Here is a 17228-nt window from a genome sequence, read left to right as displayed (position 1 = left end):
AAATCGCATCGAATTCGCATGTGATGTGATGCGATTTTGCATAGGATTCAATGTTAACAAGGTCCTGTTCATTTCCCCACTATCCAAGTGGGCATAGAGTTCATTTTATATAGCGTGGCGAGCGCAGCGAGCCACCGAGCCCGAAGCGTGGCGAGCGCAGCAAGTCCCGCGAGGGGACGCGGAAAACATTCTAAGTAATCCACGGCTGCTCGCCATGCTTCGGGCTCGGTGGCTCGCTGCGCTCGCCACGCTATATAAGATCAACTCTATGCCCACTTGGATAGTGGGGAAATGAACAGGACCTTGTTAACATTGAATCCTATGCAAAATCGCTTCGAATCGCATGCGATTTCGATGCGATTTTGCAGAAAAATTGCGTCGAATCGCATCTGATTGTATGCCTTAAGGTAAGGCATACAATCACAAAATCGGGCGCCCAGATACTTCATAAGTACCGAATCTTTAAAGATTCATAAAAAGTACTGCACCCCTGATGAAGTCTCGTAAAGAGACGAAACGCGTCGAGTACTTGTTATGATACATATTGGAGAATACTACCGTTCCAAAATTCAACAACACACTTGTTTTAGTGCTGATATGTAGACCACACTGTGCGAGAAGCACTACAGAAGTATATCTATCATGTGAATTCATGGGTTTGTGACTGTCATCCATGTGCCTCCTCTCCAGAGGCAAGGTACTCTATCATTGCCAGCTGCAATCAGCAGCCAATAAATATAATGCTATGGATTGCTGGAGGGATGAGGGCCCCAAATCGGTATCTTGCCTATGGCCCCATGAGGTCTAAATCTGCTTCTGCTGCCCTTACATAATTCTGGAGCCTCTGGACATATCTTTCCCCCATATACATTATGCCACAGGTGCACAATGCCCATCCCAAACCTTTAAATCACTGTACTGTAAGGCAGATATCACACAGTAGTAAGTTAAGAAAATTTAAGAAGTTAAGAAGTTAAATAGGGATTATTGGTGAGACAAAGATAACAGCAATATACAGAATTGTAAAGTCTGCCTTCAGATTTATAGACAATTTATAGAACTCCTTCAATATTAACATTAATATACATGTATCTTATCAGAAAACATAAATTGTCTGCCATTGATCTTAAAGCAATTTAACCCCTAAGAAACAATAGTGTTTTATTATATAAATGTAGACAGCTGTTCACTAATAGCAGGCAGCTAGGATGTAGAATCTAGAATGTATACAGTAACTGTAGAAAGCTGTGCTCTAATAGCGGGCAGCTAGGATGTAATAACTAGAATGTTTAACTGTAGAAAGCTGTGCACTAATAGCGGGCAGCTAGGATGTAATAACTAGAATGTATAACTGTAGAAAGCTGTGCACTTATAGCGAGCAGCTAGGAAATAATAACTAGAATGTACAAGTGTAGAAAGCTGTGCACTAATAGCCAGCAGCTAGGATGTAATAAATAGAATGTATAACTGTAGAAAGCTGTGCACTAATAGCTGGCAGTAAGGATGTAATAACTAGAATGTATAACTGTAGAAACTGTGCACTAATAGCAGGCAGCTAGTGTGTAATATCTAGAATGTATAACTGTAGAAAGCTGTGCACCAATAGCAGGCAGCTAAGATGTAATAACTAGAATGTATAAATGTAGAAAGCTGTGCACTAATAGCAGGCAGCTAGGATGTAATAACTAGAATGTATAACTGTAGAAAGCTGTGCACTAATAGCGGGCAGCTAGGATGTAATAACTAGAATGTATAACTGTATAAAGCTGTGCACTAATAGCGGGCAGCTAGGATGTAATAACTAGAATGAATAACTGTAGAAAGTTGTGCATTAATAGCGGGCAGCTAGGATGTAATAACTAGAATGTATAACTGTAGAAAGCTGTGCACTTATAGCATGCAGCTAGGAAATAATAACTAGAATGTATAAATGTAGAAAGCTGTGCACTAATAGCAGGCAGCTAGGGTGTAATAACAAGAATGTATAAATGTAGAAAGCTGTGCACTAATAGCAGGCAGCTAGGGAGCAATAACAAGAATGTATAAATGTAGAAAGCTGTGCACTAATAGCAGGCAGCTAGGATGTAAAAACTAGAATGTAAAACTAGAAAGCTGTGCACTAATAGCAGGCAGCTAGGATGTAAAAACTAGAATGTAAAACTAGAAAGCTGTGCACTAATAGCGCACAGCTAGGATGTAATTACTAGAATGTAGAAAGCTGTGCACTAATAGCAGGCAGCTAGAGTCTAATAACTAGAATGTAGAAATGTAGAAAGATGTGCACTAATAGCGGGCAGCTAGGATGTAATAACTAGAATGTAGAAAGCTGTGCACTAATAGCAGGCAGCTAGGGTGTAATAACTAGAATGTAGAAATGTAGAAAGATGTGCACTAATAGCAGGCAGCTAGGATGTAGAAACAAGAATGTATAAATGTAGAAAGCAGTGCACTAACAGATGTAATAACTAGAATGTATAACTGGAGAATAGCCAGGAAGACAAATTTGAATTAAAATACAAAATAATAAAAGAACAGAATGATGTCACTGGCAGATCCATACTTGCAGACTATGGTTAATAATATAGGGCAGTATTCAATTAGAGTCGGAAACTGTCATTTTTGGTTGGAAAAAGTACTTTAGACTTTCCTTAGTCTAATCCACAAGTGGACCTATTCAATTTTTCTGTTTATTTACCAATAGGTTGGAATGCTCTGACCTGTTGGAAACCATGTGGATTGGCGGAATAGGCTCTAATCTGCATGCTTTTGTCAGAAATGGGGCCAAACACAACAGGTTTTGGCCCATTTCCATCAATCTCAATCTGACTTTAAAAAAAGTCGGATTGAGGCGGGGAGGACAGCGCCGGGTGAGCAGCAGCAGCTGTTTACCTGGCGTGGTCCTCCCATTGCATACCCAGTCCGGGCAAACAGCAGAACCTTCAGCTCCCCGGCGCCCTGCTCCCATCACTTACGCAGGCCGGGTGAGCAGCAGCAGTCGGAAATGAATGAATATACCCCATAATAACCAAATGAATAATGGATGTGTGTATTGTTTTATGAGCAGTGTAACCAGTAACTAAATTCGATTTTGTTTTATAATGTATGAAGTTCAGGGATGGTTGAAACAGACATGTCACACAAAAGCTTAATACCCCTAAGGTACCCAGTTTAGCCCATGCTGACTAACTACTAAGGTCATTAAATACAATGGAGAAACAAGAGAGAAAATATCTGGTAAATTTCACATTAATTTACCACTTTCACTCCAATGTTATCCTATGTCTTAAGGTGCCCACAGACGCATCGATCCCGGCATGCGTTCTGTGCTTAACTAGCACACATAGCATCGCATCGTATGCCTTGTGCATGCGTTGTGCATGTGATGCGATGCTATGCGATAAAAAGTTAGTACAAAAAGTATGTGCAGCACATACTTTTTGTACTGTGCGATGAGGTGCCGCGGGAGCGCGCACCCATCGCATAGCATCGCACCGCTGGGATCAGTGCGTGTGTGGGCACCATTAGGCTTTAGTTGTAAACATAAATGTATGAATAAATAACATTATGAAACATTAACTGCAGAGTTTATATTGCATTTAAATTCTAGTTATGAGCTAGTCTCATAGAAACCCCCAATTAAAATAAGATTATTCCAGTTAGAGATTATCCAGGATTTCCAATGCTTGTGGATGTTTCCAGTGAGGGTAAGGCATAAGATGAAATGGTTACACATGAATGTATGAACTGGTAAAGGCACTGTACTGTACATGGGGCCTGATTCACACACAATCACGGATCTGCAAAGTTGCAGATCACTGCGAGTAGATAGCCATCCCCCAGACAAACAAAACCCGTGCCCTGTGCAAATCTGCAAGTGAATTGTCAAATATCACTATTCCCTATTCACCTGCAAGTCCATTCGCAATTTCGGAACCATCAAATGATTTTTTCCAGTCTGTGCAAGTAGGCATAACTCTGGCCCTTCCACAACTCTGCGACAGATACAAGCTGATTGGGGCAGGTGCTGACGTCACAGACCCTCCCTTAAAACTCGCCAGCATATTTTGACGCTCCCAGAAGACAGATGGTTACCACCCCCCAAATGGCGGCTTCCTGTCAGTCAAATTGCGAGGGGATTTGACTGACAGCAACACTATTTCTGTTGCTATTTCCGATCACGCATGCGTGCTACGATCCATACACATGTGCAGTCATTCGATAACCGAGTGGATTGTGAATGTGCACAACAGCGGTCAAGTATTAAAGTTTCAAGCTGTTAAAATAAAATCATCCATCCTAGACCCCCCCCCCCCTTCCCCCCATTATGAAATGGTTACCACCAAAGCATTTATATAATCCTGACACATTTCTTTGCCTGTACAGTCACTGAGGTACAGCAGTAATGTGTTGGAAACTTTGCCTGGGTGATCTAACTGCCTTGGTGAAAGGCACTGAAGGAAACCAGAAGGATGAAACAATGCATTTAGCAAAATATTTAAACTGTTAAATGCAATAAAATCCAGTACATTAAAGTCAACTAAAGGTGATGTTAATGTGAACAATTTAACTTTTTTACCATTATAAAACACCCATCCTTATATATGCACAGTAGTTTGTGATGAAAAAGACACAATGCTGCCTTTGTTTCTTTTTATGTATTGGTGCATCCTTGAATTGGTCCCACTACACTTCCAATTTCAATGACTTCCACGTTTCCGACCAACCTTCCTGTGACTATTTCACTGTCCTTCCCCAGTGTGCCAGTCTCAATATCTGATGGAACCTTTTGGTACAGTGTTCCTGCAAAAGGGCTGAACCACGAAGGGGAGAAACCGCCACCAAACGCTTGCTTCAGCGCTTCCCATCTACTGGTCTTTTCCCGAGTTGGATTCTCCTTCTTCAGCCGTTCAATTCCCTGAAGATGAGAAGACAGGCAGATGTTTTATGTACTGTACACACAGCTTAAACTTTTCTCCTATCCAGAGTCATTTATAACGGTGCAATATATTAGACTTTGCTAAAACACAAATTAAGCTAAATCATACTTGCCAACTCTCCCTGAATGCCAAGGAGTCTCCCTGATAAAGTGGATTTCTCCCTGGTTGCACCTTATTCACAATAAGTAGCTGTTATATACTTGAAAAAAAAAAAAAGAAATCAGAGATTATACATGCAAATGAGATCATACGGGCCATTGGTTATAATGCCCTGTGATTCCTATGTCCACATTAATTTTCGGTGTCCGAAAGGTCGATACTGTCCAGGTCAGGGCTCAACAATTTTATTCAAAATCTAGGAGCCAGGATGAAAGTGTAGGAGCCAGACAAAATAAAAATAGAGGAAGTGCATGTTGAAGGTGCGCACCAAAAATTTACACTGTAATACCTATTACACATGTCACACACCGTAATACCTATTACATATTATACCACATGCCATAATGCCCATTACATATACGAAACACTGTAATGTCCATTACACGTTCTACATAACAATGGAATATCAATTACATATAATACCACACGTCTTACGTACATGCTCATTGCTACGGGTTTCATGCATGATGACAGGTGTAACATGCTCTTTGCCAGGGGTTGCATTTTGGAAGCCGTGCTGCCCCCTCTCGTCCAGCAGCAAGAAGCAGTGGTACTGCACTGGCTCAATGGTGCCCCGGCCGAGTGGATGTGGGGCCGGGGGAAGACCCGCATCCTGATGTGGGACTTTTGACAGGGTGTGAAGGAGGCAAAGCTCCTGTATGAGAAGTAGGTAGCCGCTGGTTTAACAGGAGGGGGAGATGGGGGTTGGGCACTGCAGGTCTCATAGGAGGGGAAGTTGAAAGGGGTCAAGCAATGCGGGCCGTGCTGCGCTGGTCTGACGGGGGATTCGGGTGACATGTGCTGCGGGCCGTGCTAGTCTGACAGAAGGGGGAAATGGGGATCGGACACCGCTGCCACTGATCTGACCAGATTCTGCTTCCTCCCTGCCTTGCAAAAAACTGGTCGCCAGGAAGCAGAATCTGGTCGCCGTGGTGACCTGGAGCCCAGGTTCTGTCAAGCCCTGGTCTAGGTCAACAGTCAATGTGTCTACATACACTAGGTTGACACAAGCAAGAATCGACATGGCAATGGTGGACACATGATAATGTCAGCACAGGTTTTTTACTATTTTTTTCTTTTTCATTTTTGGACTTTTCCATGCTTTACATTCTACGTGGACTCCGATTGGAATGGCAAAGCCGGAAGTGCGAGCCCTGCCAGGTTTCTCATGGCCACTTATATTGAACCTCTCCTGAGTAGAACACAACACATGACCCTTATGAACAAATACTGCAGGTCCTACAGATATACAATCCTTAAGCCATTCATTACCCTTTAACGATTGCTTTTACAATCTCCTGGAAATGCCTTTATAAAAGTACAGTAGGCAGGTACGAGCTAAACCAAGCAAATATTTAGGAGAACAGCAGAAAAGCCTAAATTAAAAAAGTGGTGAATAAAGTAGATTTTTTTTACATTTTTGATCCAGAACGCAGTAAAAATAACAAATGTAAAAACCTATTATTATGGCATTGCAGACTTTATTTGGTTTTACAATGCCTGGCTGTGTAAAACCGGATTTTAGTTGCATTTATTTTATTTTTAGAAAGCATTAAAGTAGACTTTTACAGAACAATACATGGAAGTTCAATTACTTTAAAACAATCACAATAAACCTTTGTACATTACAGTGCCTTGCAAAAGTATTCGCCCCCTTGGCATTTTTCATGTTTGTTCCCTCACAACCTGGATTTAAAATGGATTGTTGAAGGTTTGCATAATTTCATTCACAGAACATGCCCACAACTTTGAAGATGTGATTTTTTTTTATTGTGAAGCAAGCAACAAATAGGACAAAATAACAGAAAACTTCAGGGTGCATAACTATTCACCCCACTAAAGTCAGTACTTTATAGAGCAGGGGTGGGGAACCTCAGGCCCGGGGGCCATATGTGGCCCCCGTAGCCGGTCTGAGTGGCCCGCCCATCGGCTTTGGCGGGAATCAACAGGGGAATTCTCGTGAGAGGTCAATAGTTCTTGGGAGATTCCTCTTAATCAACAGCAGCCGGAGACTGTCAGTCCTATACAGCGGCAGCCGCCGAAGCGCAAGAGGGCTGCAGCAGGACAATTTGTAAGAGAAATTTTTACATATGGCCCCCCGAAGGATTTTTTTCCCCCATACAAATGGCCCTTGGCACAAAAAAGGTTCCCCACCCCTGTTGTAGAGCCACCTTTTGCAGCAATTACACCTGCAAGTCGCTTTGGATAAGTCTTTATGAGCTTGCCACTGGGATTTTTGCCCATTGCTCAAGGCAAAACGGCTCCAGCTCCTTCTTGTTGGATGTTTCCGCTTGTGAACGGCAATCTTCAAATCTGACCACAGATTCTCAATTGGATTGAGATCTGGGCTTTGACTAGGCCATTTCAACACATTTAAATGTTTTGGAGAAGGGGGCTGATAACAAGTTATAAGATAGAGGTGCAGGGTGTAGAGCGGTTTTGTCAAGCTGCAGTGCGAAAATAAGGATGATGTCACTGCCCAACAAAATATGGGATACAGTCATTGGGTCTACAGCAAGTTGGTCGACAAGCGTTGGGTTGACTCGGGGATAGGTCGACATGGTTCTAAGTCAACATGGGTCTAGGTCGACAGGTCATTAGGTTGACAGTGTCTAGGTCGACAGTCAATTTGTCAACATGGTGTTTTCCACTGTTTATTGATCCAACATGTGCCGACAGGCGGTCTTTCATGCCCTACCATCCACTAGGGCGTGGTGGGAGTATAAAATAGTGTGCAGAGCACAGCGAGGCACCATGCCCGAAGCATCACAAGCGAAGGGATACGGTGCATTGGAAACTGTGTCCATGTTTACTGTGTCGACATTTGGGTCAAAAAACAGTGAAACACCCCATGTCGACCTTTCTGTCGACTTATTGCTTGTGTCGACCTAGACCCATGTCAACCAACTTACTGTAGACCAAACGATCCCAACCCCAAAAGATACAGATAAAGAAGGTGAATGAGTGAGCTATACACAAACATACAATTAATTAGTACAAGGTGCTAGTACCAAATACTAATGAATTAATTGTATATTTAAGTGTAGCGCAGTCATTCATATTTAAATGTTTCCCCTTAAAACAATCCAGTGTTCCTTTACCAGTATGCTTTGGGCCATTGTCCTGTAGGAAGCTGAACCTCTGCCCCAGTCTCAAATCACAGGCAGACTGAAACAGGTTTTGCTCAAAAAATATCCCTTATTTAGCATTATCCATCATCCCTTGACTCAAATCAGTTTCCCAGTCCCTGGTGCTGAAAAACATCCCTACAACATGATGCTGCCATTATGTTTTAATATGGGAATGGGGTGATGGGATGTGTTGGGTTTGTGCCAGACATAGCATTTTCCTTGGTGTCCAAAAAGTTCAATTGTAGTCTCATCTGACCAGAGCACCTTCCTCTATACATTTGAAGAGTTGCCCACATGTCTTTTGGTAAACTCAAAATGTGCCTTCTAATTTTTAACACTAAGTAATAGCTTTATTTCTGGCCACTCTTTTATAAAGTCGTGCTCTTTTAAATGTAATTTTCAGATTTTTATAAATTAATTTTTTAATATATATTTTTCTAATTTCTCTTCACCAATTTAGACTATTTTGTGTAGATCCATCACATACACTTCAGATTAATAAAACATTTACTGTAAATTACAGGTAGTAATGTAACAAAAAAGGTAAAAAGCCAAGGTGGGCACTGTACAATCACTGGTTTAACTGTATGAGCGGAATGGGATAGCTTAGCATTGAAAACTTGCCAAAGTAGTCAAAAATAAGTAAAAAAACAAAAAAAAGTTATATTATTATTTAAGATTGATATTTAAATATTTTAATTTACAAAAAGATGCTTGTGGTAAAGTTAAGAAAGGTAAATTATCATTATCTGTCGGGTTTCAGCTTCAATTGAAACTTTGTTGATGTCACTTTGCAAATTTAAATGCTAGAAGTAACCAGAACTTAAAAATCAATGGCAAAGCCATACATAGGCCCTGCACAGATTACAATGATCTGTAACAGAAAAGAAAATGTTTACAATAGAAAATAATTCCTCGAGTACTATCATTTTAAGTTTTTGTTTACAGATGGACTACAGGTGCCAGCAGGCCCTTCATTTCTGGAGAAAGTGGATGACAGCGCAGATCTATACACTTCGAATCTGCTGCTGTTCTTTAAAAAAGGGAGTACTCCACCCCTTGAATTGAAAACAGAAAGCAAGGAAAAAAACAGAGCCAATCCAGAGATATATAATAACGTTTTTTAAATATTAATAATAAACCATACAATTTACAACAATCACCAGCCGGTAATACTCTAAAAAAGAGAGAATTACCGGACGGTGATTGTTGTAAATTGTATGGTTTATTATTAATAAGTAAAAAACGTTATTATATATGTCTGGATTGGCATTGTTTTTTTCCTTGCTTCCTTCATGTCTGAGCATGCTGGCATTTGTTGCTCTACTTTTACATGATTCATTTTACATCTCTGTTGGCAGTGGGCGTGGGAATAATGGTGCAAAAAATACAGTAGTAACTATTGATTGCCAGATAAAAACGGTGTTCAAAAATAAATAAACATTGGTCCGAAGTTCTAATGTGGTTGAATTTGTAAAAAAAAAAAAAATAGTAATTTGGTACTTACCAATAATTCCTTTTCTCCCAGTTCACATGGGACACTGACCGCCCACCCAGCGCTGCAATATGTAACAACTGCATGCAGGGTGGATGATTACACTGTGTGTGTGTGATCTTACCTGCTGTTTCTGTCTTCTCCTACCTTCACAGGGGACACTGACGTCTGCTATTACATTGGGGACATCCCAAAGCTACCCCCACGGGTGGGAGAGCGCTGAGAGCCCTGCAACTCCACACGACCAAAGCGAATAGCTGAGGTCGCAAAGGTGTCAAACCTGTAGAAACAAAGGAATGTGTTAGAGCTTGACCAAGTGCTCTACACAGATGAGACAGTGAAACCCTTCTCGCCGCAGCCCACGATGGACCCACGGAATGAGTGGAATGCACTGAAATTGAAGTAGACAGCGGCTTTTGTGCGGCCATACTGTATATGCTTGTTTGATTGTGAGACAAATCCACTGGGCCAGTGTCTGCTGTGAAGCTGGCCAGCCTCTCTTCTGAGCATCATAGAGTACAAAAAGTGAATCAGATTTCCTTATGGATTCAGTTCTGTCAACATATGTGCGCAGAACTCAAACCACATCCAAAGCCTTGTCTTCACTTGAGAAAGAGGGAACCACAATTGGCTGATTTATGTGGTAGGCCGAAACAACTTTCGGCAAAAAATCCAATTAAGTTTTAAGTTCAGCTCTATTTTCATGGAAAATCAAAAATGGAGAGCGACACGAAAGCGCTCCCAATTCTGAAACCCTTCAGTGAGTAGTCGTAAGTCGATAGATTCCACCAGTTCAAAACCATCTGACCGGAGAAAATCAAGAACTAAAAATAATTCCCAAGGTGCAGTGGGAGCCACCATTGGCTGCTGAATTCTTAGTACTCCTTTAGTGAACATTTGTACTTCTGATAATAATGCCAGTTTGCGATGGAAAAAGACTGATCAGGCAGAAATCTGAACTTTTAGAGATCCCAAACGAAGGCCTGCTGAGAAGCCCGCCTGTAAGAAACGAAGAAGACCGCTGAAATTGAACACTGCAGTAGGCATTTTTCTCTTCCCAAACCACCCCACATAAGACTTCCATATCTGGTGGAAATGAGCAGAGGTGACCCCCTTATGGGCCTTCAACAAAGTTGGTATAACAGATTTGGGAATACCCCTCCTTTTTAACAAGTCAGACTCAACATCCACGGCGTTAAACTTAGCCGTTTTAAGTCAGGGTACACGCACGGTCCCTGATGAAGCAGGTCTTCTCGTAGTGGGAGACTCCATGGCTCGTCCGCTAGAAGTTTACGGAGATCTGAGTACCATGGCCTGCGAGGCCAATCTGGTGCTACCAGAATGACCAATGTTTTCTCCCGTTTGATTCGTCTGAGAAGCCTGGCGGCTGAGGTAATCTGCCTCCCAGTTCTCTACACCCCGGATGATATGAAAAAGCTGTCCTTGGAGTGACAGCGAAACACGTTGGTGTTTTTCCAGGGACTTGTCTGAGACCTGTCACTACCTTCCTGCATACGCATCTGGACTTGCACTTTATTCCCATCAATTGGGAAAATTATCTTCCAAGCACAAACGCACTTTAGAGAGGATCCCCACATCACTGTAGTCCTCACGGACTGGGACATCTCCAGAGAACCTTATGGAGATTACAAATTGGAGTACCATTTCCTAAACAAGTACAGCCGCACTTTAGAGAGGATCCCCAAAGCCACTTAGTCCTCCAAAAAGGACCGGGACACCTCCAGCAGCAAACTGGGACTATATAAATTGGACTCCACACATCTTCCTTCTCCAATCGTGCTGGGACTGAGTGACCAGAGCAGGTTATATTATATATTCTCATTGACAGGTCCATATGCTATACCCTTTCTTTTATTTCATTATTCATATTAATATTGCCACACAATATTTTTATTTATATATTTTATTATCAATAAATATGTTTTGTATTACAATTTGACTGCATCATTAAAAGAGCGCTGCATACCCTCTTCTTATTTTGAACCGGGATGAATATGGCTGAAAGATTGGCTGCATGATGCTCTGCCTTAGCAAGAATTGTCCGCACTTGACTTGTCTGCTGCGGGTTACACCCTGGTTATTGATATATGCTACAGCCGTAGCATTGTCGGATTGAATCCTGACCACTTTGCCTTGGAGCAGGGAATGCGCTTGTCTCAATGCGAGATGGAACGCCCGGAGCTCCAGGATATTGATGGGTAATCTGGCCTCTTGATATGACCAACGACCCTGGAAATGGTGTTGAAAGGCCACCGCTCCCCAGCCCCTGAGGCTGGCATCCGTTGTCAGTATCGTCCATTCCCAAGTTGCAAAGCTGTGGCCTTGTGAAAGATTTTTGGTGTTTAGCCACCATTAAAGTGACAATCGGGTTTCTGGTGCCAGCACCAGCAACCTTTGTAAGTGAAGATGTGACCCTGACCACTGTTTTAGGACGTCTAGGTGGAAGGTCCTTGAATGGAACCGACCAAATGGAATGGATTCGAAAGATGCCACCATTTTTCCTATGAGCCGAGTGCAGAGATGAACCGATACATTGTACTCCCGTAGAACCTGTCTGACCAATTCCTGCAAGGACTGAATCTTGTCTAGAGGCAGAAAAAAACCTTTTCTAAACCGTATCTAGGATTAATCCTAGAAACAACAGTTTCTGAGAGGGTAACAGTTGAGATTTCCTGAAGTTCAGGATCCATCCGTGTCGGATGAGGAATTGGCAGGTCTGATGCGCATGTTGTTGTAATTGCGCTGTTGAAGACGCTTTTATCAAAAGGTTGTGGAGGTAGGGGACGATTGAGATTCCCTGTAACCTCAATGTTGCCATCATGTAGGCCATCACTTTGGTATAGATCCAAGGATCAGAGGAGAGACCAAAGGGGAGGGCCCGAAATCAGAAGTGCCTGTCCCGCACTGCAAATCGGAAAATTTCTGATGCTGGTCCCACATGGGAACATGCAGGTAGGCATCTTTTATATCTAGCGATATAAGGAATTCCGCTGGCTCTAGACTTGCAATTACTGACCGCAAGGACTCCATTTTGAATTTCGTGTAAACTAAGTCGTTTAAGTTTTTCAGGTTTAAAATTAGTTGTACTGAACCGTCTGGCTTCGGGATGACAAAAAGACTTGAATAGAAGCTCGTCCCCCGAAGACCTTCCAGAACCAGAATGATAACCCTTGCTTGTATTAATTTGTCTATTGCTGCAAGGGAGATGAGCTGTTCATCTGGATTTGCTGGCAGAGCTGTTGTAAAAAAACGTCGGTGGTGGTAATACAAATTCCAGACTGTAACCTTTGATGAGAATTTTCAGAATCCAGGTGTCATTGCAAGTCAATAACCATTGTAGGGAATGGATAAAGCTCATGCAGTTTGCACCAACAGGAGCTTCCAAGGGGCGCAGTTGTGTTCTAGCACAATAATGAGTCAGTTATTTCAAAAGATCAATATTTTTTATTTTTTTAAAAAAAGTAATAACAATATCCAAAAAGCGAAGTGCACTTCAAGATTAAAACAAGGCAATACAAGACTTACAACATAGAGACAACAGAGGCTACTAAAGATTCTATATCCAATATGAGGCTTAAATTAATCTGGCATCCTTTTTAAGAACAAGCATCTGCAGCATATACATAGTTACCAGTCCCGTAGTAATGAGAATGCCTGCTGTTAAGGGAGCTCCAAACTCCTTATATGGACAGTCCAACCTCTGATTCAATGGAGGTATTCCCCAGATGTAAGGGGGACAAGGAGGGGATTCCTCAGATATCCAGCAGTGGCCGTTTTTCCTTTTTCTCTGTTTATAAGGCTTTTCCTCCGGCACTTCTCACAGCAATCTCTGGGTGTAGGTGTACATGCAGGTGCAGGGTCTCTGGCACAGCAACAAAACGCGTTTCTCCGCCTAAAAGGCCACTGCTGGATATCTGAGGAATCCCCTCCTTGTCCCCCTTACATCTGGGGAATACCTCCATTGAATCAGAGGTTGGACTGTCCATATGAGTTTGGAGCTCCCTTAACAGCAGGCATTCTCATTACTACGGGACTGGTAACTATGTATATGCTGCAGATGCTTGTTCTTAAAAAGGATGCCAGATTAATTTAAGCCTCATATTGGATATAGAATCTTTAGTAGCCTCTGTTGTCTCTATGTTGTAAGTCTTGTATTGCCTTGTTTTAATCTTGAAGTGCACTTCGCTTTTTGGATATTGTTATTACTTTTTAAAAAAAAATAAAAAATATTGATCTTTTGAAATAACTGACTCATTATTGTGCTAGAACACAACTGCGCCCCTTGGAAGCTCCTGTTGGTGCAAACTGCATGAGCTTTATCCATTCCCTGCTTTGTTTGAGGTACACATCCTCTAACAAGGGGCTGCAAAAGTGTATAGCAACAGGGGATCTTGGATACATATTACCTATTTCTATTCTAGCCTTCGGGCTAATTGTTGTTTTTCCAATAACCATTGTGTTTGAAATTCCAAAAGACAAGCACCTACTCTGGGGTCCCCGAGGTAGGACGGGAGCCCGTCATGCCACAGGTTTGTTTGTGGGTTTGGCATCTGTGTGGCGGGCTGCAGCTGTGGAAGACAGGGAGGAGGTAGGAGCACCTCTTCCTCTTGTGGAGGCAAAAGATCCTCTGGACTATCCCCTAAACTTAGAGGAGCCACGAAATTACCGAAAGGACGGCCCTGTAAAGGTACGCTTTGGAGGGGGAGGAGCTGAGGGTAAAAATGGGGATTTACCCCCAGTTGCCTGTGCAATGAGCTTATACAGCTCCGGACCAAAAAGAGAGTCCCCTGAGTAGGGAAGGGCCTCCACTGCCTTTTTAATCTCAGCTTCTGCCTGCCATGACCCAAGCCAAAGGGTGCGTCTAGCAGTAATAGAAGAAGCAGATATTTTTGCAGCCAATTCAGATGCGTCTAGGGAGGCCTTGTCTAAATAGGCTGCAGATTCCCATATATGTTCAGCTAGGACAAGCATTTCAGATCTAGGCTGGTTTCCCTGAATAGCTGTAATAAGCTGCCATTTTTTTCATAGCCTTTTTAACCATGGATGCTACCAAGGTAGGGCGTAAAAACGCCTGCGGTAACATAGATTTTCAGCAAGGTTTCCAACCTATGATCTGAAGAATCTTTTAAAGTCACTGCCCCTGGTACTGGAAGGGTAGACTTTTTTTTGACAAGCGAGACACAGAAATGTCTGCTGTGGGAGGAGCTTCCCATTTAATATGGCAATCTAGAGGAAAAGGATAATAATATTTTAGCCGTTTAGACAGTTGGAGCTTTGGCCCTTATTCTGATCGGTGCGGCCGGATCCGAATATGCGGCCAGCACCGTGCGTCCTAAACCCCGCCTTCCATACGGATCGCCAACTCCGTCCGAACGCGGTAAGAAGCTGTCCGAACGGACCACACGTGTATTTCTCATGAATACACCTCCTCCATCTCAGGGAACCTCCCCCATCATTCGATGGTCACAGACGTACGCCCAGCGTTTGCATGGGAACGCCCATGAAACGCGGGGTGTAAACATATGGTAATGAGCCCAAACAGCCCTTCACACCCCTCTCCACCCCGTTCGTAGTGTACACATTTCATGCGGAATGTGGCCGTGCGTCCCGCTCGCACATGCGCAGAGACGCCTCTGCACATGCACAGACACAAAACATCGGCGGCACGAACGCACGCGGATATTACCGCACCAACCAGAATAAGGGCCTTTGTCTGGACTTTTAGCAATGGAGACTCTAGTTCTTATGAAACAGGAAATGTGACAGAAGTTTTCTTCTGTCTACCAAACAGAGAGGAGACTTGCACTGGAGCCACTGTGTCCACCATGTCAAGGGTAATCCGCACAGTTTTTATCCGGGCCTCTATACCCTGAGAATCCCCTGAGGGATCACTCTCTGTGTCTTCCGCAGGCATTTGGTCTTTCTCAAAAAAATCTTCCTCTCCTGCTGACTCACCAGAATGTAATAACAGAGGCACAGTCCTCTTTTTAGGAAGGAGAGACTCCTGGGAATGGGGTTAACAGCTTGAACTAAAGGATCCACCGAGGTAACCAGAGCCCTGGCCCAAGGTGGCTCTACTGTGTTAAGGTAAGCGAGGTGAGCCTGAAACAATTCTCTGTCCCTGCGTGATTGAGTTAATTCAGCAGCCAAAGCTGACATAACAGAAAACAAGCTATCCCCTTCTGCAGAGGCAGGTGCTGGGGTGCGCACTTGTGTACTATGCACACTATCATAGCAAGTGCTGCAGAGATTAACTCCCTTTGTGTGGGGAGTAAAAGGCTCCTCACATTTTTTGCAAAATAATTGCTTTTGGGATGCCTTAGGAGAGGTCCCTTTACCAGCCATGCTTGCACACCACACTTACAAGTTTAAACAGAAGTTAAGCAGAGGAGAGGAGTCCCCAATCCCCAGATTAGCCTGCCCCACCATCGTAAACACCTCCACCCGCAATGCAAGAGCACTTACAGTGTTTGAGAGTGGTGAGGTGAAGCGCTGGATCAGTCTGCTGCGGCTGCACAGGCTCGGAGAAGATCCGTGGAAACCTCATGGGTAAGATGGCGCCGGGTTCAGAAGCCGCGCGCGCTGTGTACAGCGGCGCAAGTTTCAAATTAAGGTTTCCTTCTGCCGGTCAGTACGCTAACTGACCGGCACCACAATAGCATCTTGAGCGCTTCTAGCCTGGCCCCCTGATGTGTGTGGCATGTGCCGTGGACCCGGACTCGAACCGCATGCAGTTGCGGTGGGTCCCCGATGCGGGTCACCAGAAACACACCGCAGGCGGTGGCGACTGTTTGTACTTGTGTCCAAATTATTTTTAATGGTAATACAAATAAAGTTTACAATAGTGAAGTGGTTATTAGGTAATAGAAGGGAACGGTTCAGTAGCAGTGCTTTAAAGATACAAATCAAAACAGAGGATTCACATAGTTTCTTGGAAAACTTTATTGCATTATTTTTATTTTCAGTAAGGAGGCATATATTTGTACAGGACTAAATGAGATGCAGTGTTCTGTTCACATCTTTACATAAACAGGAAACGTTTTCAAATGAAATAATCTGTTCCATTGTTTTATAAAACACGGGAAGCCCAATTATGAAGGCCTTTGCCACATCTTGTGATAAATCAAAACCTGTATAATCTCTAAAACCTAAAGTTAATTATAAAAAAAAATACATATGGTACAATTTATTGCAAAATAGAATAAAAAAATATCCTGCAGCATGAATGGAATGTGTTCTGAATATACATGTATATATTTATATCTATACACAGCATATGAAAAATAAATTGAAAGTGTATATTCCTGTAATACAAATAACTCCTGCCTTCTGAGCACAGGTTCTCAAAGTCGGTCCTAAGGACCCCACGCAGTGCATGTTTAGCATGTCTCCTGACAGTAATTAGCTCCACCTTTGGATCTTTTCAAATGTGTCATTCAGTAATGAGTGCACCTGTCGGGTGACCAGGAAAACGGGAGATGTTTG

At 42.8% G+C, this 17228-nt stretch overlaps 1 protein-coding gene across 2 annotated transcripts in view; it reads right to left on the bottom strand.

Moving 5' to 3' along the window:
- Nucleotides 1–304: 304 nt before the first annotated feature.
- The window catches only part of ZDHHC3 (zDHHC palmitoyltransferase 3), an 85662-nt gene continuing 68738 nt past the window's right edge, over nt 305–17228 (bottom strand). For both annotated transcript variants that reach the window (XM_083188556.1, XM_083188555.1), the window contains one exon: nt 305–4915. In XM_083188556.1, coding sequence (XP_083044682.1) covers nt 4652–4915 — 264 coding nt within the window. In that variant the 3' untranslated portion in view covers nt 305–4651. The remainder of the gene's footprint in view (nt 4916–17228) is intronic.

This window comes from Crinia signifera, chromosome 5 (assembly GCF_055691185.1).
Source record: "Crinia signifera chromosome 5, ASM5569118v1, whole genome shotgun sequence".
NCBI lineage: Eukaryota > Metazoa > Chordata > Amphibia > Anura > Myobatrachidae > Crinia > Crinia signifera.
The sequence above is the reverse complement of the archived record's forward strand: the minus strand, read 5'-3'. Positions and strand labels throughout refer to the sequence as shown.